The 23,672-nt window shown below is 37.0% G+C and overlaps 1 protein-coding gene across 2 annotated transcripts in view; it reads left to right on the forward strand.

Moving 5' to 3' along the window:
• DEPDC1B (DEP domain containing 1B) overlaps nucleotides 1–23,672 on the forward strand; it is an 80,822-nt gene that overhangs the window by 38,301 nt on the left and 18,849 nt on the right. For both annotated transcript variants that reach the window (XM_032403505.1, XM_032403506.1), the window contains exons 4-7: nucleotides 3,293–3,420; nucleotides 4,504–4,634; nucleotides 6,768–6,815; nucleotides 10,672–10,812. In XM_032403505.1, coding sequence (XP_032259396.1) covers nucleotides 3,293–3,420; nucleotides 4,504–4,634; nucleotides 6,768–6,815; nucleotides 10,672–10,812 — 448 coding nt within the window. The remainder of the gene's footprint in view (nucleotides 1–3,292; nucleotides 3,421–4,503; nucleotides 4,635–6,767; nucleotides 6,816–10,671; nucleotides 10,813–23,672) is intronic.

Consider the following 23,672-nt stretch of genomic DNA (forward strand, 5'->3'; position numbering starts at 1 on the left):
TTTCAGTTTGAAGAGAATAATAGTTAAGAAGCTTAGGCTTTTGGGCACCTGGGTGGCTCAGTCGTTTAAGCGTCTGCCTTCGGCTCAGGTCATGATCTCAGGGTCCTGGGATCGAGCCCCGCGTTTGGCTCCCTGCTCAGTGGAGGGTCTGCTTCTCCCTCTCTCTCTGCCCCTCCTTGCCCAGCCCATGCTCACTCACTCTCTCTCTCTCTCAAATAAATAAAATCTTAAAAAAAAAAAAAGATGCTTAGGCTTTATCAAAGATAATTCAAGAAAAACAGTGGCGCCAGTGACAGAAATAGGGACTCCATAGGGCTTGCAGGTTTGCAGGATGACGATGAATTTTGTTTTAAATATGTCTGGTGGTGGGCGCCTGGGTGGCTCAGTTGGTTAAGCGACTGCCTTCGGCTCAGGTCATGATCCTGGAGTCCCTGGATCGAGTCCCGCATCGGGCTCCCTGCTCGGCAGGGAGTCTGCTTCTCCCTCTGACCCTCCCCCCTCTCATGTGCTTGCTCTCTCTCATTCTCTCTCTCTCAAATAAATAAATAAAAAATCTTTAAATATGTCTGGTGGTAAACATGGTCTGTATTAAATGGAGGTATCTCACAGGCAGATGGAGATAATGGTCCTGGAACTTAAAGGCAAGATCATTAACTTATTCATTCAACAAATATTTATTGAGTGTCTGCTGTGTACCATGCATTGTGTTAGCTCCACAGGTACAGTTTTAACTCTAAAAAGGCTCATAGTCTAGTGAAGAATACAATACAAAAATAGAGAACTAGAAAACAAAGTGGAACTACTTTGGGTATTTGAGGACTTTTAATTTATTCCTAATGAGGAATACTTACTTACTTAAGGTCTAGTTGATAGTTCCTGTCCCAGAGAAAGTTAAAATGTAAGCTCCATGATGTCAGGGACATTTTTTATGAACATTTGCAATTCAACATCTAACATGGCCCCATTGGTAGAGTGGTTATTCAACAGGCATTTTTTTTCTTTATAAGGTCATCTAGTGTTGTTTGTACAAAAGAGATAAAATCCTGTATTAAGTTAATATGTATGTATGTCATCAATATAGTAACTTCCCTTTTCTATTCCACCTGGTTCTATGAAGTTGTAATATTCCTGGTGTCATCTGTAGAACCAAGTACTCATTAGCACACTTTAATGCTCCAGTGACAATGACTTGTATCTTCTGTTTTCATTTTCTAATTTTCCAGGAGCCCTGAAGTGGTATACCAGTGTCCTAGATTCATCAACCATTTTCTCCTAAAGCTTATCATTTCTCTCGTCGTCTACCTGTGTCTTGTACTTCCCTCTTGAATGAAGTGGGAGAGGTTTGGGCTCCCTGCTCATTGTAATTCCAGCAAAGCTTCGGCTGCCGCTTCTTGAGCAATGTCCAAAGGAAGAATGGCAGAGCAGGATCTGTTTCCCCACTTGGTCCTTGATGTGGGTTTTAGAATGAGGAGGTTGATGGTCAATAAAGAAAGAGTTCATCTTTCTTGAAGAACTTCAGCTCATCATTCATTTCTTCTATTTTACTTTCCCTGTTTCTATCTTTGCTTCCTCTTTGCTTGTTGGTTTTTGTTTTTGTTTTATCCTGTCTTTTCTCTTGCTTCACCGTTTATACAAATAAAAAAATAAAATAATAAAATAAAACTGTTGTGTTTGCTGAGGGGCAGTACAGTGTGGAAAGTAAGATATTGGACTCTGGAGCCAGACTGTTGGGTTTGGATCTTGGCTCCTCCATTTACTAGCTATTTGAGCTTGTTTCTCTGTTTTATTCATTGTGTTTGTGTCTCAGTTTTCTTAATGGTGAAACTGGGATGATAATAGTACCCTCTGGGGCAGGCTTGTTGTGAGAATCAGGTGAATTCATATCTATAAAGCGCTTAGAATGGTGGCTGGCACACAGGTGTTCAGTAACTGTTAATTACTATTGCTGTTATTCATTTATTTAATAGAATTGTTTTCAGGCAGAGACAAAGGAAAATAAATTACTTATGATATCATCCAGAGAGAATTAACATGAACATTTTTTAGTGTATCCTTTTTTCCATACAAACTTTTAACACAAAAATGGGATCCTGTTGAGCTTTTCATCGCCTGTGTTCTTCACTTTGAACAGTGTGCTTAGCTTATTTTTTCATGTTATTAGACATTTGACATCATATTTTAATATCTGCGTCTTGTCTAATATGAAAGTAATGTATTTTATTTATCCAGGCCTTTACTGTTAGATATATACTGTGTTTCCAGTTTTTTAGGAGACAGTGTAATGAGCAATATCTTTACAGATAAATAGTTGAATATATCCATGGTCTTTCTTTCTTTCTTTCTTTTTTAAGATTTTATTTATTTATTTATTGAGAGAGAGAGAGAGCAGGAGCATGAGGTGGGGGAGAAGGAGAGAGAATCTCAAGCCCAGTGTGGAGCCCAGTCCAGGGCTCGATCTCACAACCCTGAGGTCATGACCTGAGCTGAAACCAAGAGTTGGACGCTTAACTGACTGAGCCACCTAGGTGCCCCCATGGTATTTCCTTAAGATAACTTTTGGAAGTAGGTTTGCTAGGCAAATGGAACAGTTTATATGCCTGCATTCAAAAATGAACACCTAATTTAGATACTTTAAATAAACTCACAAATCCACATGGTCTTTAACTTTCTTTTGTAATTCAATAATCTTCCAAAAACAAAATCACAAAACAAATTTCTGGCTCTGTTTTTCCAAGTGTATAAGATTTTTCTATAAAGATACTTTTGTAAAAACTCTTATAGAATATATTTGTAAATGATTGTGCTGTGGAGCTCTTGTTTTTCCTGCTTTCTGCAGTTGCCTAAGATCTGGGGGCTGCTCATTGACTTTGTACTTATTTGATCTTTGCTTATAAAAAATAGAGAACTCTTGGAAGTAATAGACTTTAAGTTTGTTTTAAACAATTACTCAATTTGGACAGTGTGTAAGTATGGATAGGTATTCTTTGACTTAATTCTGAATTTTATCTCATGGCTACTTCATTGATTAGAATTCCCACAGGGAAAAAATAGTCAATGTCGTGTTTATTGCCATCGTTCTTTTGTGATTTATGAATACTCGTTTATAATGTGACCTCATCCTGAAGGGTTATACTCGACTTCTCTGTAGCCTATGCAAAGAAAATGAGTTCATATTTCTAGTTATTATTTTAAATCAAATTACAAATAACCAAGTCAAAGAAATTTCTGATAAAATCATATCACTGTCTATTGAAATATTTGTTCTCTTTCTTTCGACCCTCCCCCCAACTAGAACTCTGAGATGTGGTACAAGCGGCACAGTATTGCCATCGGAGAGGTGCCGGCGTGCCGTCTCGTCTACCGCAGGCAGCTGACAGAGGCCAACGTAGAAGAGATATGGAAGTCCATGACATTAGCATAGTACGTGCGTTTGATGTTAATGAGCACTTCCACTGTTTTCTATTTTGCTTCTCTACTACTCTCTGCATATTGAATTTTCTGAAATTACGTCTTAAAACCTTAACTTTGTATTATTTGCAACTGAATTCTGGAAATTTTCTATTGTCATTTATATAATAGTTAAGAATAGAAATTTAAAAGTTCTTCAACTTTCTAGTAATCCTGAAGTTTTATGTTTAATGAAACACAGAGGTAAATTTGGTTTCCTAGATATTTGGTATACTACAGGTAATTAAAGTAAATGATGTTATATAGCAGTTTTTTTTCCCTCACAAACATACTGTTAGCAGTTTCTCATCATTGGATAAGCTGGTTTTTGTTTTTATAATATCTATACCTATGAAATCATTTTCTTGGCATTCAGGGTGTTATGTTATTAAATTAGTGAACCAATCTGTTAATGGCCAAAAGGTCTTTTAAGTTTGTTTCATCATATTCAATTTCTAGCCTTTTTGCCAAGATTGGATAAAATGCATGAAAACAACGCATTTTATTTATTTATTTTTATTTATTTATTTATTTTTTAAGATTTTATTTATTTATTTGACAGAGAGAGACACAGCAAGAGAGGGAACACAAGCAGGGGGAGTGGGAGAGGGAGAAGCAGGCTTCCTGCAGAGCAGGGAGCCTGATAAAGGGCTCGATCCCAGGACCCTGGGACCATGACCTGAGCTGAAGGCAGACGCTTAATGACTGAGCCACCCAGGTGCCCCGAAAACAACGCATTTTAAAGATTGATCTTTTGGGGCACCTGGGTGGCTCAGTCTTTAAGCGTCTGCCTTTGGCTCAGGTCATGATCCCAGGATCCTGGGATCAAGCCCCGCATCAGGCTCCCTGCTCAGCGGGAAGCCTCCTTCTCCTTTTCCCACTCCCTCTGCTTGTGTTCCCTCTCTTGCTGTCTCTCTCTCTCTGTCAAATAAATAAATGAAATCTTAAAAAAAAAAAAAAAAGACTTTCTAAAGATTGATATTTTACATGCCAGGTTTTTGGGTAATACTGATTTTTTTAAAAAGTAATTAATTTAATTATCATATATCTTTCCAGTTTACAGAAAGTCCTTGGCCTGGATTCTTTGGAAGAAGTCTTAGACATTAAACTGGTCAACTCCAAGTTCATCATCCATAATGTGTATAGTGTGAGCAAGCAGGGAGTTGTCATCCTTGATGACAAGTCAAGTAAGTCCATAAAAACCAGTCTGGTCCCATTTGACCCACTGTGTTGGCTGTGCAGGTCCATCAGCTTCTTTTTTGATCCTTCCCTAAACCCTCAATAAATGTACCTTCTCATTATGTATAGCCTTGTCTCATTTCCTCATGCCTTTTAAATAATTGTGTGGATTAAGGAAGTGTCAAGGAAAGGTGAACATCCAGGAGTGAAAGCCTCAGCACAATCCATCCAGAGGCTAGTTCAGTGTTAGCCACACTGGGCATTATGTGGTTCTGTATTATTCACAGAAAAATCCCTGAGAAGTAAGTTTAAGACCTGAGTGCTTGAGTCAGTTTGTGACTGACTGGATCTTGGAGATTGATTTTAGGTTTCAAGTGGGTCTGATTGATTTTAGGTTCTCACTGACCTTTTCATATGGTGTCTCTGTGGTAGATTTTCTGGGATAGTCTTGATTTATGTCATTTTTTTTTTCTTGTTAATAAAGGTAGGCCTTTAAATGCTGAAGGTGCTTTAATTTTTTTATTCTTTTTCTTCCAAGCCAGTTTATAAGTCAGGAAAAAAAAAAGACATTTAGCAGCTGCCTATCCTGGTTTTTTTATTTGGAAAAATAAGGGCATGGTACCTGTAGTGGACCAGAATCCCCAAACTGATTTTAAATCTTTCTTCTCTTAAATTGGGGATGGGCCAGAATTGGATGGGTTTTTTGAATGGTTCTTTCTTTACTTCCAACCCTTGATTCTGGGAATAGCTGGAACTAGAATGACATTTGGATGTGGGAAGATGGTGTAGTACTTTTGGGTTTTTATAAATTATTATTAAATTTATGGCTGGGGGGTTCTAGAGGGGAGGGGGGTGGGGGGCTGGGTTAGCCTGGTGATGGGTATTGAGGAGGGCACATTCTGCCTGGAGCACTGGGTGTTATGCACAAACAATGAATCATGGAACACTATATCTAAAACTAATGATGTAATGTATGGGGATTAACATAACAATAAAAAAAATTAAAAAAAAAAAAATTTAGGGCTGGGGACTCCTGGGCAGCAAGATAGAACTCTACCCGAAGGAGCCTGAGCAGTTGTGAGAGGGAAAGAGGTTTTTCTAGGTCCCAATTCCTGACAGGAGCAGAATGTGTCTTTGAAACTTGAGACACCTCCTCTTTTATGTAGCCTCTGTATTGGGAATGGATGGTATCAGGAAACAAATAAATTTGTGACTTCATGAGTTGTTAGGTTAATATCAACCTATACGATTAAATTACATAGAATGATGGGGCTATTGCCTTTGAAATACATCTAAAATCCTTCCACATTCTTTGAGTAGAGCAAACATTAATACTTTTACCTACTAATTAGATCATCAGTCATCTTTTGTCTTACCAAGTTCTTAGAAAGAAGAACACTTCCACAAGCCTCAGGTTCATTAGAGCTAATACAGTTCGATTAGTGTCTTTGCAGTTTTTCACAAAGTGAAGAAGATGGAGAAGCAGAAGCATGAGTGCGGGTCCATCTCATCAGATGTCTGTGTCAGGGCCAGGAGGGGAGGAACTCTGGGAAAAAGGCTTAGCTTGGATTTCTTGTAGCAATGTTAACAGTTATTATTTTAAGGCTGTCCAAAAACTAATAGCCTATATTAGTGTATCAATGGAACTTTCTTGCCCTGAAACATTTTGAAAATTGAAACATGCAAAATGATACTTATATTGGACAATAGACATAGAGAATTTACCCCCTTTTTTGGGGGGGGTTGGTGAACTGAATTCACAAATATAGTTGGTAACTAATATTTTTACTTTTTCTGTCTTTTCCTTAATTCTTAGGGTAACTGATCAGTTAGTTTGTTTCTTTGGAATAAACCAAATTTCTGCTTTTCACCAAAGCTTTAAAAGGTGCATCTTGTCCTTTGAGAAATTTGCAGGCATGATCTGCACAAGCTCATGTTGTGACACTGCTCCTAGGAAAGCTTTCCAGTGTTTAAACATGCCGTTCTATTAATAGGTGATGTGCAATTTATGATTATGATTGGCAGGTATGTTTCATATTATTTGGGCAGGTTATACATTCTTATGATTCTATGTATGTATGTAATTCCTTGCGTTATATGCAGCTGAATCAAATATCTTCTTTATTTTCGTTTCTCTGCAGAGGAGCTTCCTCATTGGGTACTGTCAGCTATGAAGTGTTTGGCAAATTGTAAGTACTAATTATCCCCCAGGTTTATAAGATTAACAGAAATTAGTGCCCTGAATTAGAAAATATTTTTGTGCAATGGCCTGAACATTGATTTGACACCTGTGAGACTAGCAGTTAATTATTTTGGGACCAGTGTGCTTTTAGTGATGAATTTGCGACTTGGTGAAGGGGCTGAGTTACAGAACATTTTTGAAGAAATGTTGTGTTTCTCTTTTCTGGTGGATATAATCACACTACAGATAAAATCCATACTACTTCTTCTGACTGTTTCATCACCGTGAAGGAAAATTAGTTATATTGAATATAATATTGTGCAGATAGTGGCCTATTGACAGTTTATACATTTTTATTTTTAAAACCTCTATTTTTATTTCTAAAACACATATTCCTAAGTATGCCCTGTATTTACATCTCAATTTGCTCAGCAGATCCTGTCTACTATTAGCTTTTTATAGGGCACCGGTTTAAGGGGGAAAAAATGTTTTAGAAGACTAGTCTGACTGATAAGCAGGATGGTTTGGAAGGAGAACTTTCGTGTGGAGAAACAAGAAGGGGTATTTCAGTTATTGGATGTAAGATGACAGGGCCTGGATCGTGGCGGTCCTTCTGAGGATTTGCATAGGCTTATGCAGTCCATTTCACAGCATAGATATTCACTTCATTGGATATCATAGGCACTGTAAAGAATGTGTTATTATAGTATCTCACTAACACTGCTATTTTTCTGGGGATTTTTTGGAAGGCTTTACCCAAAGAAGGGATTATAATGGTTAATGGCTTAACCCACACAAGTGATTTTAATGAGAAGAATTCTAGTTATTTTGGTTGACTAACAATGGTGATATTTGGTCTATGGGGCCTTTAAGCCTCACAGATGGCCTCAGAAAGGTACCTTTTGGGTAGGGCTAGCGAGTACAGATATAGGTGTAAGAAAATTTTGAATTAGTAGACTCTGAATGATTTATTTAACTGGTGTTAGTTTTGTCTGATTATAGAATGAAATTAAGGTAACTATGCAGTTTATTGTAGGTAATCTCAGTCATAATATATGGACAATGATTATATACTATCATTTTAAATATGAATACCAATTATTAGCTTGTGTGAAGCCTAAAGTTTTCTGTGTTTAACTATTAAATTTTCATTGGTTTTTGGTTAATATTTTGGAACCTCTGAGATGTAGAGTGGTTTCAGCTTGGGAGAGTGCTTTTTATTCTTCCTGCTCAACCATTTGAAGTAAATTAAATTTAAATTATATCTTTGGCCAGAGTTGGCAATGATGAGATAGAAGGTATAAATGCGAAGCTAAATTACCCATTTCTGAATTCTTGGCAAACCAAGTATTTGGAAGTTGATCAGCTGGGAAAGAATAGAGGAAGCTGGTAAAACAAATCTAGGCTACAATATGTTCTGTAATGTATATTAAGGTGTGGTTGTGATACCGATTTTTCAGTGATGATCAAAATGTAGTGAAGAGTACAATTTTTCCCTCAAGGCAATAGTAAACATAAAGCCACAAAGGATGGGGTGGCTGGGTGATAGACATTGGGGAGGGTATGTGTTATGGTGAGCCCTGTGAATTGTGTAAGACTGATGAATCACAGACCTTTACCTCTGAAACAAATAATACATTATATGTTAAAAAAAAAAAAAGAAGATAGTAGGAAGGGAAAAATGAAGGGGGGGAAATTGGAGGGGGAGATGAACCATGAGAGACTACGGACTCTGAGAAACAAACTGAGGGTTCTAGAGGGGAGGGGGCTCGGGGGATGGGTTAGCTTGGTGATGGGTATTAAAGAGGGCACGTTCTGCATGGAGCACTGGGTGTTATACGCAAACAATGAATCATGGAACACTACATCAAAAACTAATGATGTAATGTATGGTGATTAACATAACATAGTAAAATAATAAAAAAAAGAATAGTAGAATAACTGGAATAGTAAATACAAAAATAGGTTAACTGTGTTTTTCTTCTTTGTGCATGTAGGTTATAAGGATTAAATAAAGAAAAAAAAAACAGATACAGGCAAAACTTTTCCAGTATCAGTCGGGAATAACATCAGGCCTGTACCTCTGAAACAAATAATACATTATATGTTAAAAAAAAGAAGATAGTAGGAAGGGAAAAATGAAGGGGGGGAAATTGGAGGGGGAGACGAACCATGAGAGACTATGGACTCTGAGAAACAAACTGAGGGTTCTAGAGGGGAGGGGGGTGGGGGGCTGGGTTAGCCTGGTGATGGGTATTAAAGAGGGCATGTACTGAATGGAGCACTGGGTGTTATACGCAAACAATGAATCATGGAACACTACATCAAAAACTAATGATGTAATGTATGGTGATTAACATAACGAAATAAAAAAATGCAAAAAAAAAAAAGATATTCTGAAGTTCAAAATGATTGAGAAAAAAAAGTCTTAGGAATACGACCTCCTCTCATAGGGCCCACTGCTGAGACATACCAAACAAATGATTTCAGTGGACTAAGCTTGGGGTATTGCAGAGGAGGAAGCAGGCAAGAATGGCGGCTCTGTTGGTTGCTAGGTTAACACGGGACCGCATGTAGGTCTTTCGTGATTTTCATTATTTTAGTCAATCAAATTAAGTTATTTTATGAGAAGTATACAGAATATTAAAAGGTAAGAGGGTTTTTAAGGAGACCAACAGAAGCCATTTTCATGTGGTCCCATTGGCCTTGAAATGTAAAGGCTCAGAATGTTTAACTGGGTTTTTTTTTTTTTTTTTTTTTTGGTTTGATCCTTTCTCTTTAGTTGCAGTGATTCTGGAGGAAGGGTTTCTTTCAACTTCTACTGGCTTTATCTTTTGTTCCCCTGAGGATAGAGATCTGTTTGGGTCTAGTTTTTTAGTCTTGTGTTCTGCTGGCCCAGAACTGGCCAGTGCACTCGCACTCCTTTCTTCCATGCTCTCATGGGAATTGAAGGACTGGCCAAACTGTTCCTCATGAGGCTACTTGCCATTTCCCTCAAGACATGGGCAGCTCCAGTTTGTCTCTCTACTTGGCAATGTAAATCTGTGGTCTGTGTGTGGATTCTTGGGGGCATTTGCTGCCTCATCTGTAGAGAGCTCAGCATTTCTTCCTGTTCTTCTTTGGTCCCAGATACAACTGGATCTTTGCCTTGCTTCTGCTTAGGGTATGGCTGGGACCACATTGTTCCAGGCTTCTTATAGTTACCCCAACTTTGGAATATGTTCTGCTTGAAACACTGTCTTTTGAAGGTTGGCTGGGGATCAGATAGAGAGTTTTATAGTCAGAATGAATAACAGGACACAATGTAAAATCTCCTTTTTTGAATATCTTTAAGAAAAAGAGTGTAAGTTTTAATTAGTCTGAAGTAGTTTAGTTCGAGGTAGAATTTGATTAACTCAGCTCTGACTCTAGGATTTCATAATGTAGCAATGATAAAATAATGAAAAGCTTTGCAAATTGCTTTCTAACTTGTCTGTGACATATGTGAGCTAATTGTCATCTTGGTCAACTGTGTCAAGACTAGGAAAACATTGAATATTTCACAGAAAATAATCATTGTCTACATTTAACAAAAATGCCTTTCAGAAGGATGTAAAAGAAAGAGTGGGTTTCTTTTAAAATGCAAGTAAGCCAGTGATTTTCCTCATTGTTTTTTAATAGATTTTGATTTAGACATAAAGAATATTTGTGTAAGCAAATGTATTATAATGTCAATTTATATAATGTCAATTTTCCCCATGAAAACTTACCTGATCTTGATATCTGTACACACCATACATATACATAGAGACTAATCCTTAGACATGATCGTCCCATTAATGTTTTTTTTTTTCTCTCTCTCTCTCTCTCTTTTTTTTTAACAGGGCCTAATTGTTCAGATTTGAAGCAGCCTATGTATTTAGGATTTGAAAAAGATGTCTTTAAAACTATAGCAGATTACTATGGTCACTTGAAAGAGCCTCTACTTACATTTCATCTTTTTGATGCCTTTGTCAGTGTATTAGGTAAGTTGGGATATAATGAGCACATGTCTGTGTTATTGACATTGAATCATTTCATTTTCTACTGTCTTGAGACTTCCATTAGTCAAACCTCCATAGCATATTTGTTTTTGTTTTAAAGATTTTATTTATTTATTTGAGAGAGAGAGAGACAGAAAGCACAAGAGAGAGAGCAAGCATGAGTGGGGGGAGGGGCAGAGGGAGAAGCAGGCTCTTTGCTGAGGTGGGAGCCTGATGATGATGATGATGATGATGACAACGAGGGATGGACGGACATGGAGCTCAATCCCTGGACCCTGGGATCATGACCTGAGCTGAAGGCAGATGCTTAACCGACTGAGCCACCTAGGCGCCCCTCCATGGCATTTTTGAAATAAAAACTGGTGAGGTGCTTGCCTGGTTTCAGTCCTGCTCTATGAAGGAGGAAAAGAAAATGGTTAAGCTCTGTAGGAAACTCAAAGCAAGGACCAATAGTTTTTACTTCTTAAGAAAGAGTAATATACTGTGTGTCGTTTTTGCACGAAAAAGTACAACTTCTGTGGTAGAGAAGAATGTAAATTTGACATTTACTGTTCAGAGTAAATCTACTCTGGATATGCCTTTCATGAACAGTCAAGTATGGGAGATGTATTTTCATTTAGAAATCTAATTTCTTTTTTTTTTTCATAGAAGGAACAGGTTTTTGTAGGACTATTTATTTTGACATGACAAATAAGTATAGTAACTTTATCATTCTCTGAAACTTGTTCCTATTCTTCACATAGATCTAAACTTCAGAATTTAGTGTCAAAAAAGGAGGGTAGAAAGGAAAAACTATCCACGTTATTGCTAGGTCTTTTTTATATTGTTCCTTTCTTCTTGGATATCAGATTATCCTGTTGCTATTGTGATTGTTCAATAAATATTTCTGCTTTATTGTCAAAATGTTTGCTTTAATGACCGAATCATTGTGTTGGTATCATGCTCTGTTATGTAAATTTGTGGGAACTTGCATACTCTTGTTCCTGAGTCCTGTGGGCTTTAACCATCTTTCCCTTCCTTTCTCCTCCTTTTCTCCTCATCTTACTTTCTTCTTAGAAAGAATGGATGCTGTCATAGTATCCTCACAAGATAAAGTATCAGCAATATTTGAATAATTTACCTGATCTTATAGTACAGCACTTTAAATTTTAAGATTCTGTAGGTTTTTTGATAATAAGAAACAAAGCACAACTACTGTAAATCATGTGCATAAGAATGAGTGTGTTTTTAGAGAGATTAATATTGGGAACAGATGAAAGGATTAGGCCTGTTACTGGGGCTTGAGACCACTGGGTCATCTTGGTATTTTGTGTTCAACCAAAGAGGATCGAGGGCTTCTGTCCTTTGGAACGTCATACCTAATGATGAATGCTTGCTGCTGTTTAATATAAATATGGACTCATTGAGCCGATTCTCATTTTAGCCACTTACTGCCATTGTGCCCCTGGTAAAATAAGAATTCTAAAGATTTTATTTTTTAAATTTATTTGTTTTAGAGACAGAGAGAGCCAGAGGGAGTGCGAGTAGGGGGAGGGACAGAGGGGGAGGGAGAGAGAGAGAGAGAGTCTTAAGAAGACTGCGCTGAGCTCAGAGCCCGATGTGGGGCTCAATTGCACAACCCTGAGATCATGACCTGAGCTGAAATCAAGAGTTGGACACTTAACCAACTGAGCCACCCAGGTGCCCCTAAAGACTGGATTAAAAATTACTTCTTAGGTTTTCTTCTCATTTTCCATTTTCATCATGTTCTATGGTAAAAATGATCTGGTTTGGAAACACAAGTACTTGGAACTTTTTTGTAGAAAACAAATTCCTATTTGAATCAGCTGTGTTTATGACATCACTGGTCTTTTCTACCACAATTGTCCATTTTGATCTCAGCTAGGAATTAAAGCTGATTATTTCCAAATTGATGTCAGAATCAGCCACCCTCTAAAATATTACTTACACAGGGTTTAGTGTGGAGAAAGATAGACAGAATGGAGAATTTATGGCAGTTAGGTATTAGTAAGAATAATGTGTGCGGATAGTCAAAATTTATTAACCTTCCCTGATCAGTGCTTCTCAAGTGAACATGTTTACTCTCCATTGAAAACCATTATTTTTAGATCCTATGTAGTAAAAGAAGAAATAGAAACATTCTATTTCTCTTCTAGATTATCATAATTTGATCATTATATGATTAACAAAAATCATCTAGTATAGCAATCCTGTTAAAGTCTGTGGTAAAAGGTAATATGTATAGATATGTACAAGACAGACACATAGGTTGAATCTCTGTGGGGTTGACTCAGTTCTTAAAACCTTTTGACTTACTTGGATTGCAGTAGGATGCCACCAGATAAGTAAGTAATAAGTAGATAATCAGTCTACTTTGTGTAGAAGCTAAAAATTCTACAGCATTTTCAGTGGAAATGATTTTCAGTTTAATTAATGAATTTTTTGAGGTTTATTCCTTTACTTCTAGAATGAGATAAGCCAGCAAAACCTGTGACCTTGAGAGCCATTAGTCACTGATAGTGAAGCAAAACATCTAAGAGTTCTTAAAGAAAAAAATATATTTTTGAACTTACTCTTCACTTACAATAGAAAAAAATAATTTGGGTCAGCAGTCTGACCTAACAACATGACTGTGTATAGTAACTCATCTTCATTCCCAGAATGGCAGTTTCTTATTAAGACCAGAATTTGGCTGACTCTTAAATGGGGTGAATGAGATGGTCTGGCATCTTTCACTCACACTCTGCATGTACCCTAGAACTCAGTGAGCTGGGTAGCTTGCCATAATTTGTCATATCAAGGAAAAAGGGAGACACAAAGGAAGCACAGAAGGGCAGGGGATCGTGTTTGGACAGTTGGGTGACTTGTGGGTTGTATAATGTTATAATCTAAGTTCCCACACTAGTGATCTCTGGCCCAAATCTGACTGATAGATACATCTGGTTTGACCTCTGTGTTTTAAAAAGAAAATGTAATTAATTGACAAACTTGAGAAACAGGAAACTCACATAAGAATTTGTGACTCTGTGAAGAGAAAAACTGGCATATCTGGCAGTTCTGGGCTTGAATTTTCCTGGGCACAGACTGCTGCGTCTCTCTAGCTACAGCCACCACTAGAAGGAGCAAGTGTCCCAGAGACGTGATCTCCAGGATGCTTCCCACTGCTTCTCAGACGCTCAAGCCCAGTTCACTTGACTCCCTTTGCTCATTTATTCCTTTTGTCTGCTCCTTCAGGCAGTTGAGCTTCTGGCTCCTGGTTTATTTGCTAGGCAGCTGGGAAACTGAGTAGCTCTTTGCTGCTCCCTACTTGCTAAATGTGAAGTTTAGAAAATGCCATTGAAATTCACTAGGTTGATTGTACACTGGATTATCCAACTAAATAGTTGAGATCTTCTTCTAGGTTTTTTAACCTGGAAACATCTATAAGGGTCGACTTTCCATTCTTTGGTTCTTTTTTCTAATGACTTCTTGGAGCCTTGTGCCATCTTTGCCTTATTACCTCCTGCTCTTATGTTCTTCAGGTTATCTCAGGGTCCTCATCCCACAGTAATTCTTTTTTTTTTTTTTTTAAAGATTTTATTTATTTATTTGAGAGAGAATGAGAGACAGAGAGCATGAGAGGGAGGAGGGTCAGAGGGAGAAGCAGACTCCCTGCCGAGCAGGGAGCCCGATGCGGGACTCGATCCCGGGACTCCAGGATCATGACCTGAGCTGAAGGCAGTTGCTTAACCAACTGAGCCACCCAGGCGCCCCCCACGGTAATTCTTAAGGGAAAACAGTTCTTTTTTTCAGAGAGTGCCTAATTGGTGTGCTTGTCCAGACAGAGGGTTCTTGCCCATGTTAGTCCAAAGTTCTTGCTGGTGGTGCTCTCTGATCTCAGAGCCCAGGGTTTATGGCTGGAGCTTTTGAAGATGTAGATGGGCCAAGATAAGGATGTTGAATCACCTCCAAATAAAATGATTACTGTTATATCAAGATTGTCGGAGTAAAGTGGGGTTAGGTACTCCTTAATGATGGAAATTTAGGGAAATGCCTAGATATTCCTTGGCTATAACAAAATACCTAAGCTATTTATAAATATACTAGTAATCACTAGGATAACTGAAAAAACTTTTAGGAAAAAAATGAAGACCTTTCTCATACCGTTCATCAGGACAAATTTCAGCTGAATTGAGAATTAAATGTAAAAAATGCAAATCTAAAATACAGTTGATATTTATCTGATGTTGGGTGGGTGAAAGACTTTCTCAGCATGAAAGCAAAAGAAGTCATAAAAATGCTATAGCTGTTTGGGACTCTTCGTGTAGGAAAGGACATCATCTTGTACGTGGGTGAATCTGTGCCTACTTTTAAGCAATTCACAAACGCGACTTGTTGGCCTTTCCCTTCAAAGCCTCTGGAGAAATAGTTCCTCTTGCTGTGTCTTTCTTTAGGCAGGGAGTCCTTGCCAATTTCTCTGTAGTCTGAATTCTTTTGCCTTAGTATAAACCTTTTCCTTTTTATACCTCTTCTCAGTGAAAATGAAACTGACTTTTTTTTTTTTTTTTAAATTCCTTTGATTGCTTGAAAACTACAGTGAACCTTCTTGAGTCTCTTATTCTCTGGCTGAACAGACATGGTCTCACTGGCCTTTCAGGGAAATCTGGGCCCTCTCAAAAGTCTTCATATTTCACTTCTTATTTGAAGCTTCCACAAGGGATAGCTTGTTGATAGCATTGCATATGTTAGTGGAAACATCAGGTCTACTTTGCAAAGATAAAAATGTGTGTTTGGGATGATTTGAGAATAGAAATCTGATGTAACCACTGGAGAATGGGAAGGACAGTGACAAAGGTAGGGGTTCCACAAGGCACCAACAACTCTGAACCTGCCATGTGGTCTTCATGGCTGAGGTGTCACCTAATATCTAATAATATAGAACATTATTTTAATTGTATTTACTTGTATCATAAGGAATAGTTGGGTTTCTTTGAGTATTTGATTATTTATTCATTGTCCTCCATCAATCCAGCTAAATAATGATGTGTTTCCCTGATGGAAAAAAGTCTCACAGGTGGATTACGTAAGTTATTTGGTGGATTGTTTATTATGTTTTCATTATTTTATTCTTGTGTCACCAATGGAAACATCACCAAACTCCAGTAACTTGGTTTGTTGACCTAAGTGTCAATAAACAGGGCCTTTCTAGGCCTTGGTTTTCTCATTGAAAAATGGCAGTAATGCCTGTCATGCTTCTAGATATGAAAACAGGAAACTTAAACAATGGGTTACACTTACTTTCCTACTAAGTTTCATTCTTTTGTTTCAAAAAATATAAAAAATTGGAATAATGTATAAATTAAGATAGGGTAATCATATGTTGCTATCTGACCATATCTTCTCTCAAATGATAGCAAGATTTTTTTTTAATGTGAAACTACTTGTGATAGATCTTTATAATCTGTAATTGGGATAAGCACTAGTATATCATTCTGAAATGCAAGAAACAAGTTACCTCTGAGCTGCAGAATGTCCTTGTCATTTTCTCGAAACGGAAGACTCAGTATTTTTATGATGATATTGAGATTATAGAAATAACGAAAGATGGAAAGTTATTCTATTAGCTTTTGTTGAGCAAAATGAAATAATCCAAAGAATAAAATAGTTACCACATTGAAACTCTTTGGTTATAAAATGAGGAGAGAATCCTGATGTCCTTCAGAAGTTCTTAAAACCTATACCCCCCCACGAATCTAAAAAAAACACAAGAAGCTCTTTAAAATCAGTAATAGTTTATGATCTTGAAGAATCCAAAAGTACTTGTTGAAGATGTGTTTGAGTTCAACAGTAGACTGTCATGTGTAATTTATTTTTTATTTTTTTTAAAGATTTTATTTATTTATTTGACACACACAGAGAGAGAGGGAGAGCACAGGCAGGGGGAGTGGGAGAGAGAAGCAGGCTCCCCGCTGAGCAGGGAGCCTGATGTGGGGCTTGATGTGGGGCTTCATTCCAAGACCCTGGGATCATGACCTGAGCCGAAGGCAGATGCTTCACTGTCTGAGCCACTCAGGAGTCCAAAGAGTCCTTCTTTGTTGTCATGTGTAATTTAAAGCTAAGTTCTCTCGCAGTCATTTTTTCTGAGTTCTGTAAGGTGCTTTTGTCAGTAAGCTTTTATTGAAAGAAAAAAAAAGATTAAGTAATGGTCAGCAACGAGAAAGAAGTTGGGAAACAGAAACAGAGAAGTCAGGTTAAACTATTTTTGGAGAATTTAAATATTCCTACATGTGTTTGAACTGAGGAAAGCATTATGTAGCACTCCAAGATTCAAAAGCAGATCTAGAAGTGAGTCCTGCTTTGACATTTGAACAGACTGAAAAATAACATCCTTGGCACTGGATGCCAAGGACTGAAGTATTAAAGCACATCAAACCTCAGCCTTTTCCCCATACACCTTCCCTTTGATCATATTCATACCACTTCATGGGTCACCCATGTGCTAAGGATTTTCACTCCTTACTTTCATCCCGGATATGTCTGCTGCACTCAGACCAGAATTTCTGTCTGGCTCTGGCCGTGTGTTCCTGGATGTTTGTTCTGTAAGAGCCTCGGTTCAAACTCAGTAGTTTGTGAGCCACTGTTTCAGAAATTGTGTGTTGGATGTGAATTCTATGTCGTAGAACAGCATTAAACCAATAGTGCACAAATATCAGAGTACATTGTATATAGTAAGAGTAGGTATTTTAATACATTTTTTTGTTTTAGCTAAATACCTATGTGTTTGCACATATATTGTGATGTAACATATGCTTTTTAATTTTAGTTGTAAAAAATTTTTGAAGAAACCTGCTCTAAATTTCATCTCTAACTACATAATATGATGATTATGAGGATTTAATGAATGAGAAGATCTCTCAGAAAGTGTAATATTGCTCAAATGTTACTAATAATCATAGTTCATTGTGAAAAATGCATATACTCCACATGGTTTGTCCTTTACACTTGGATTTAAAAAAAAACTTTTTACCTATGGATCATATCTTTTAGAGTTACATTCAGTTTTTCATTCCTTTATGTGGTGGAATTAGCATTTTAAAGTGGTTTGGAAGTTTCTTCAGGGATACACTACATTGTATTTTTACTTCATGAGAGAGAAACGAGGAGTGATTATTACCTGGCTTTCATTTTGAACTCTCAAGGAAATGGTTTTATGGGCCCTATTTGGTATAAAAAAGCTAGTTTCAGATTTCACTATGTTGAGAAATTCTCTATTCTTTATACTGTCTAATCCTTGTCCCCAGTTGAAGAATGCATAGTGGTATTTAATCCACTATCTGCATGTTCAATATTTGTGCATATTCTTTGAGCCAACCTTTCGTCTTGTAGGAATTTATCCTTAGGAAATAATTGGCACATGGACAAAGCAGGTCACACAGCATGGTATTTAGGTGTGCAGGCCCCTAGTGTGTGCAGGCTCACGTCGCACTCTGCCACCAAGTAGCTGTGTGACTTGGGTAAGTGATCTCATCTCTGTAAGCCTCATTTTCTTTTCTATAAATGGGAATAATGATAGTTATCTCCCTTCCAGAGTTGTAAGGATTAAGTGAGACAATATTTGGGGTTTAGAACACTGTTCAGTACATAATAAAATGCTTATTAATAAATGTTAACTATTTTCTTCATCATAGAAATTAGTTTTATTATTATAAATGTTAGCTGCTATTATTCTAATTTTTTAATCAGTTCTAATTTTTAATGGTGGAAAGATAAACTCCAAAACCACTATCAAACTTTTAAAATTCTTTTCTGTAGTGGAAGATCTTCTACTCAAGTTTTAGAGTATTTTGTGAAATTCATATGCTTTTACATGTAGTAGAACTATTTGCTGCTATCAAGATTAATGGCATGGAAGTGCTGCAAATCGCTACATTGTACAAAGATTTTATTTTATTTTTAATCTATTCTTCTATTTTTATTTGGCATGTATAATGATGTGATAAACGGAGGCACAGTTAAATGTTTTTTTTTTTTTTTTTTTTTTTTTAAAGATTTTATTTATTTATTTGAGAGAGAGAATGAGAGAGCGAGAGAGAGCACATGAGAGGGGGGAGGGTCAGAGGGAGAAGCAGACTCCCTGCTGAGCAGGGAGCCCGATGCGGGACTCGATCCGGAGACTCCAGGATCATGACCTGAGCCGAAGGCAGTCGCTTAACCAACTGAGCCACCCAGGCGCCCCAACAGTTAAATGTTTTTGGGACCAAATTCTTGCCCTTGTCTATAGTATCTATGTTTCTAATACTAAGGGAAATCTAGGATTATGACTTTTTATGCTATTGCCTTTTTAAACATTCAAAAATATTTATAAAGTATTCCCCTGCCAGTTTCCTAATTTTCTACCAATTACTATTTTTGTGAGTACAAGTTGTAACTTTGATGTGGTTGAGAAATGCTATTAGTTTATGTCTGCTTTATTTCCTAGGTTCAATGTCTTTTTTTAAAATATAGGTTTACTTAATGACTACTAGGGCTTTAAGGCTTTTTCCCCAGGTTCCAGAAGATTTTGCCAATTAGATTACTTATGATATAACACAATGATGCTAGGTGGCTGCCAGATAAACTTTTTAAACATAATCCAAAATTAAAACTTTTTTATTTAGGACTTATATAGCTGCCAAGAAAAATATGTCTGTGAGTGTTAATAAAGTATATGGAGTATGGTATTAATTCAAGAGTGTAATGTTTTAATTAACAAATGATAATTGCTGACCATTCAATTTTAATACTAAATTAAAATCAAGAAGAATTTATTGAAAGGGTGTTAGTAATTATGTGTTCATATTTATGTGTGTAAAGGAAGAAGAGCATATAGATGTGAATCCCAGCTGTATTCCTGGGGCAAGTCTTAACTACTTTGGCACAGACATTTTATTGAATAGTTTGGCATTTTTAAAAAATGTTGAACTTCAGTTGCGATGTGAGTTAGTATGTGCACTCTTAGGTCTATACCAGTTGACAACATATGTCACCAGCAACTAAATGTTCATAGCAACATTATTCATAATAACCAAAAAGTGGAAGTAACAGAAATGTCCATCAAATGATGAACGAAAAAAAGGTAGTATATCCATACAATGGAATGTTTTGCAACTATCAAAAGGAATGAAGTGCTGTTACATACTATAACGTGGTTGAACCTTGAAAACATTATTCTAAGTGAAAGAAGCCAGACACAAAATGTATGCTTCCATTTATATGAAATGTTCAGAACAGGCAAATCTCTGACAGTGATTAGTGTTTTCCAGGGGCTGAGGGGAAGAGAAAATGGGGAGTGACTGCTAATTTGTATGGGGATTTCTTTTTGAAGTGACAGAAATATTCTGGAATTAGATAGTGGTGATGGGCATAACTAAATATACTAAAAATTGCTGAATTGTACACTTAAAAAAAGGTAATCTCATAACAAAAAATCAAAGAAAAAGAACCAAATTGGACTTTAGGAGTTAAAAAAGTTTAGTAGACAAAACATTCCTAGACGTCCACTTGCACTGATCCCATATACATAGCCAAACTGGATTTTGCAGCCAGTAACAATGTGGCTCCAAAGGCAGGGCAAACAACCACTGGTCCTGCCACATCAGTCTCACGCATGATGTTGCCACCTGGTCCTTTAATGGATGTAACACTGTTTGTGGCTTTTTGCCAGATGTGGTCAAAATTGATACCTAAGTCTTCTAATAAAGGTGGCTCATCCTCAAAGTTGTTTCCATAGAATGGCCAATGTGTCGGAGTGTACGCTTGAGTTGGCTGGAAAATCGATGCTGTGACATGTCTGGTAGAAATCCGTGTTTATGTTATCCAAGTCTGACATTGCAAATGATCAAACGTGGTAGCAGCATCAGCAGCTCCAGCAAACACCCCCCCGCAAAGCCCCCAAACACGGGGCTGAATTGGCCCTGTTGCTCCATGTCACAGGGTCAAAACAAAGCTGGGGCTTTTTAATTCTTGCAGTCTGATGTGTGTGAAAAGTAATCTTATTGCTGTTTATTTGTCATGTGGGTTTCTTCTTGGGTGAAATACTTTTTCTGTCCTTTATTCATTTTTTTCTTTTGGTTTTTCTTTTTTTTGGTCATTCTAAAAATCTATTTTAGATACTAATTCTTTATACCTTGTGCCTTACAAATATAATTTCCTAGTCTGTGGCTTCTCTTTTGGTTTTAATCAAAAGGTAAAAAACTTTTATGTTTTATTTTGGTCAAATTAATTTACTTGTGTGTCTTTAAGAAATCTTTCACAAAGAGATTCTGTAATTCTAAGATTTTTAAGTTTTGCTTTTTTCATGTTTAGGTCTCTACATTCTCTTGACTCATTTAATTTATTTTAAAATTGACAGTATTAAGATATAATTAACATAGATAACATAAAATTAACATGCACCCAATTTTTTTTGGAGATAGAGCGTGAGCGCACATGTGCATGCATGAGCCGGGGAGGGCAGGGGCCGGGGGGAGGGGCAGGGGGAGAGGGAGAGAGAGAGTCTCATGCAGGCTCTACACTCAGCATGGAGTCTGATACCCAGGCTCGATCTCATGACCCTGAGATCACGACCTGAGCCGAAACCAAGAGTCAGAAGCTTAACCTACTGAGCTACCCAGGTGAAAATATGCACCCATTTTAAGTACAGTTCAGTGAGTTTTGATGAATGTATATTAGTGTAATTAATGTTACAATTAAGATATCAGACCATTTCCATTACTCCTGAAGCTTCTCTCTCTTTTTTTCACTCCTGCAGTTTCTCTTGTGCTCTCTTTTAGTCAGTACCCAACCCCATCACTGGCACCAGAAAACCAGAAATAGAATCTATCTTATAGATTAGGTTTTCTTTTTTTTTTTTAAACATTTTTTAAAAAATATTTTTTTTATTTATTTGACAGAGAGAGTGAGAGAGCACAAGCAGGGGGAGCAGGAGAAGGAGAGGGAGAAGCAGGCCCCCCGCTGAGCAGGGAGCCCGATGCGGGACTCAATCCCCGGACCCTGGGATCATGACCCGAGCTGAAGGCAGACGCTCAACCATCTGAGCCACCCGGGGGCTCCAGATTAGGTTTTCTTTTTAAGAGTTTCATACAAGTGGAATTATACAGTATGTACTTTCTATCTGGCTTCTTTTGCTCAACACAGTATTTTTGAGATTTCATTCATGTTGCAGGTACAGGTAGTTGTTACATTGTTTTGCTGCGTATTCTATTGCATGGATATAGTACAAACCACAATTGTCTATTCACTTGTTGAGGAACATGTGGATTGTATCCAGTCTTGAGCTACTATGAATAAGGGTCTAGGAGCATACATCTTAACTTCTTTTGTGGAAATAGCCAGGAGTGGAATTGTTGAGTCACATGATAAGTGTATGTTGACTTTCATTATGAAACTGACAAGCTGTTTTCCAAAATAGTTGTGTCATTTTACATTCCCATCAGTGATGCATGAGAGTTTCCGTAGCTCTACATCCTTGTTAACATTTGACACAGTCAGTCTTTTGTTTTAGCTCACCTAGTGGGTATGTGGTGGTATATTTTTGTAGTTTTTAGCTGCATTTTTCTGATGGCTAGTAATGTTAAGCTTGTTTTTGTTTGCCCAGTGGCTTCTGTATCTTCTTTTGTGAAGTGTCTGTTGAAATATTCTGGTTTTTATTGGCTTGTTTGTTCTCTTATTATTGAGTTGTAAGAGTTATTTGCATATTCAGCATGTAAGTTCTTTGTTAGATTATGTGTTATAAATATTTTCTCCCAGATTGTGGTTTTCTTTTTCCTTTTCTTAACAATGTCTTTGAAAAAGCAGAAGCTTTTCATTTTGATGAAGTCCATTTTATCATTTTCTTTTATGGTTTGTGCTTTTTTGTCTCAAGAAATCTTTGCCTACATTTAAATATTATATTGCTTCACATATAATGTTACCACCTTACCATAATATCTTTTTATATTCTCTGTCCTGCCCTTTGTGATATTGCTGTCATACATTTTTGTCTAACATGTATTTTATAGCATCTCTTGTAAACCATACTGTATGTTATTTTTTCTTTAGACAGGTAATTTTCTTTTAAAGAAAATAAGGAATAAAAAATAAGTTTTATTTATTCATATATTAATCTTTTCTGGTAATCTTCATTATTTATGCAGATCCAGGTTTCCATCTGGTATCACTTTCTGCTTGAAAAATGTCCTTGGACATTTTTTGTGGTATAGGTCTCTTGGCAGCAGATTCTCTCAGGTTTTTTTGGTGGGGGAGGGGATTCTGAAAAGTCTTTGTTCAGACTTAGTTCTGAAAAGTATTTTCAATGGATATAGAATTCTAAGTTAACGATTTTCTTCTTTCAGCACTTTGAAGATGTCTTCTGGCTTGAATATTTGAAGATGTCTTCTGGCTTGAATCATTTCTGATGAAAAGTTTGTGGTCATTACTTATTTTTGTTCCACTGTTTATAATGTATCTTTTTTCCTCAGACTACTTTTGAGAATTTCTTTATCACTGATTTTTAGGAATTTAATTATAATATGCATCTAACAGGTTTCTGTGTTTATTGCCCTTTGATTCAGTGAATTTCTTTCCTCTCTTTACACCAAATTTGGAAAGTTTTTAGCCATTATTTCTTCAATTATTTTTTCTGTGACTCCTTCCACTTTTCTAATGACACACATTTTAGGTCACGATACTTTCCCTCAGGTTGCTGCAGCTCTTTTCATTTCTTTCCCCTACTTTTTGTCTTCTTTGCTTCTGTTTTGGCTAGTTCATTCTACTGTCTCTTTAAGTCTTCTTTGTTCTCTTTTGAAGTGTTAGTGTGCTGTGGTTTCCCTTCTAGTGAGTATTTC

Source organism: Phoca vitulina, unplaced genomic scaffold (assembly GCF_004348235.1).
Source record: "Phoca vitulina isolate PV1807 unplaced genomic scaffold, GSC_HSeal_1.0 scaffold6, whole genome shotgun sequence".
In the NCBI taxonomy this organism is placed as follows: Eukaryota; Metazoa; Chordata; class Mammalia; order Carnivora; family Phocidae; genus Phoca; species Phoca vitulina.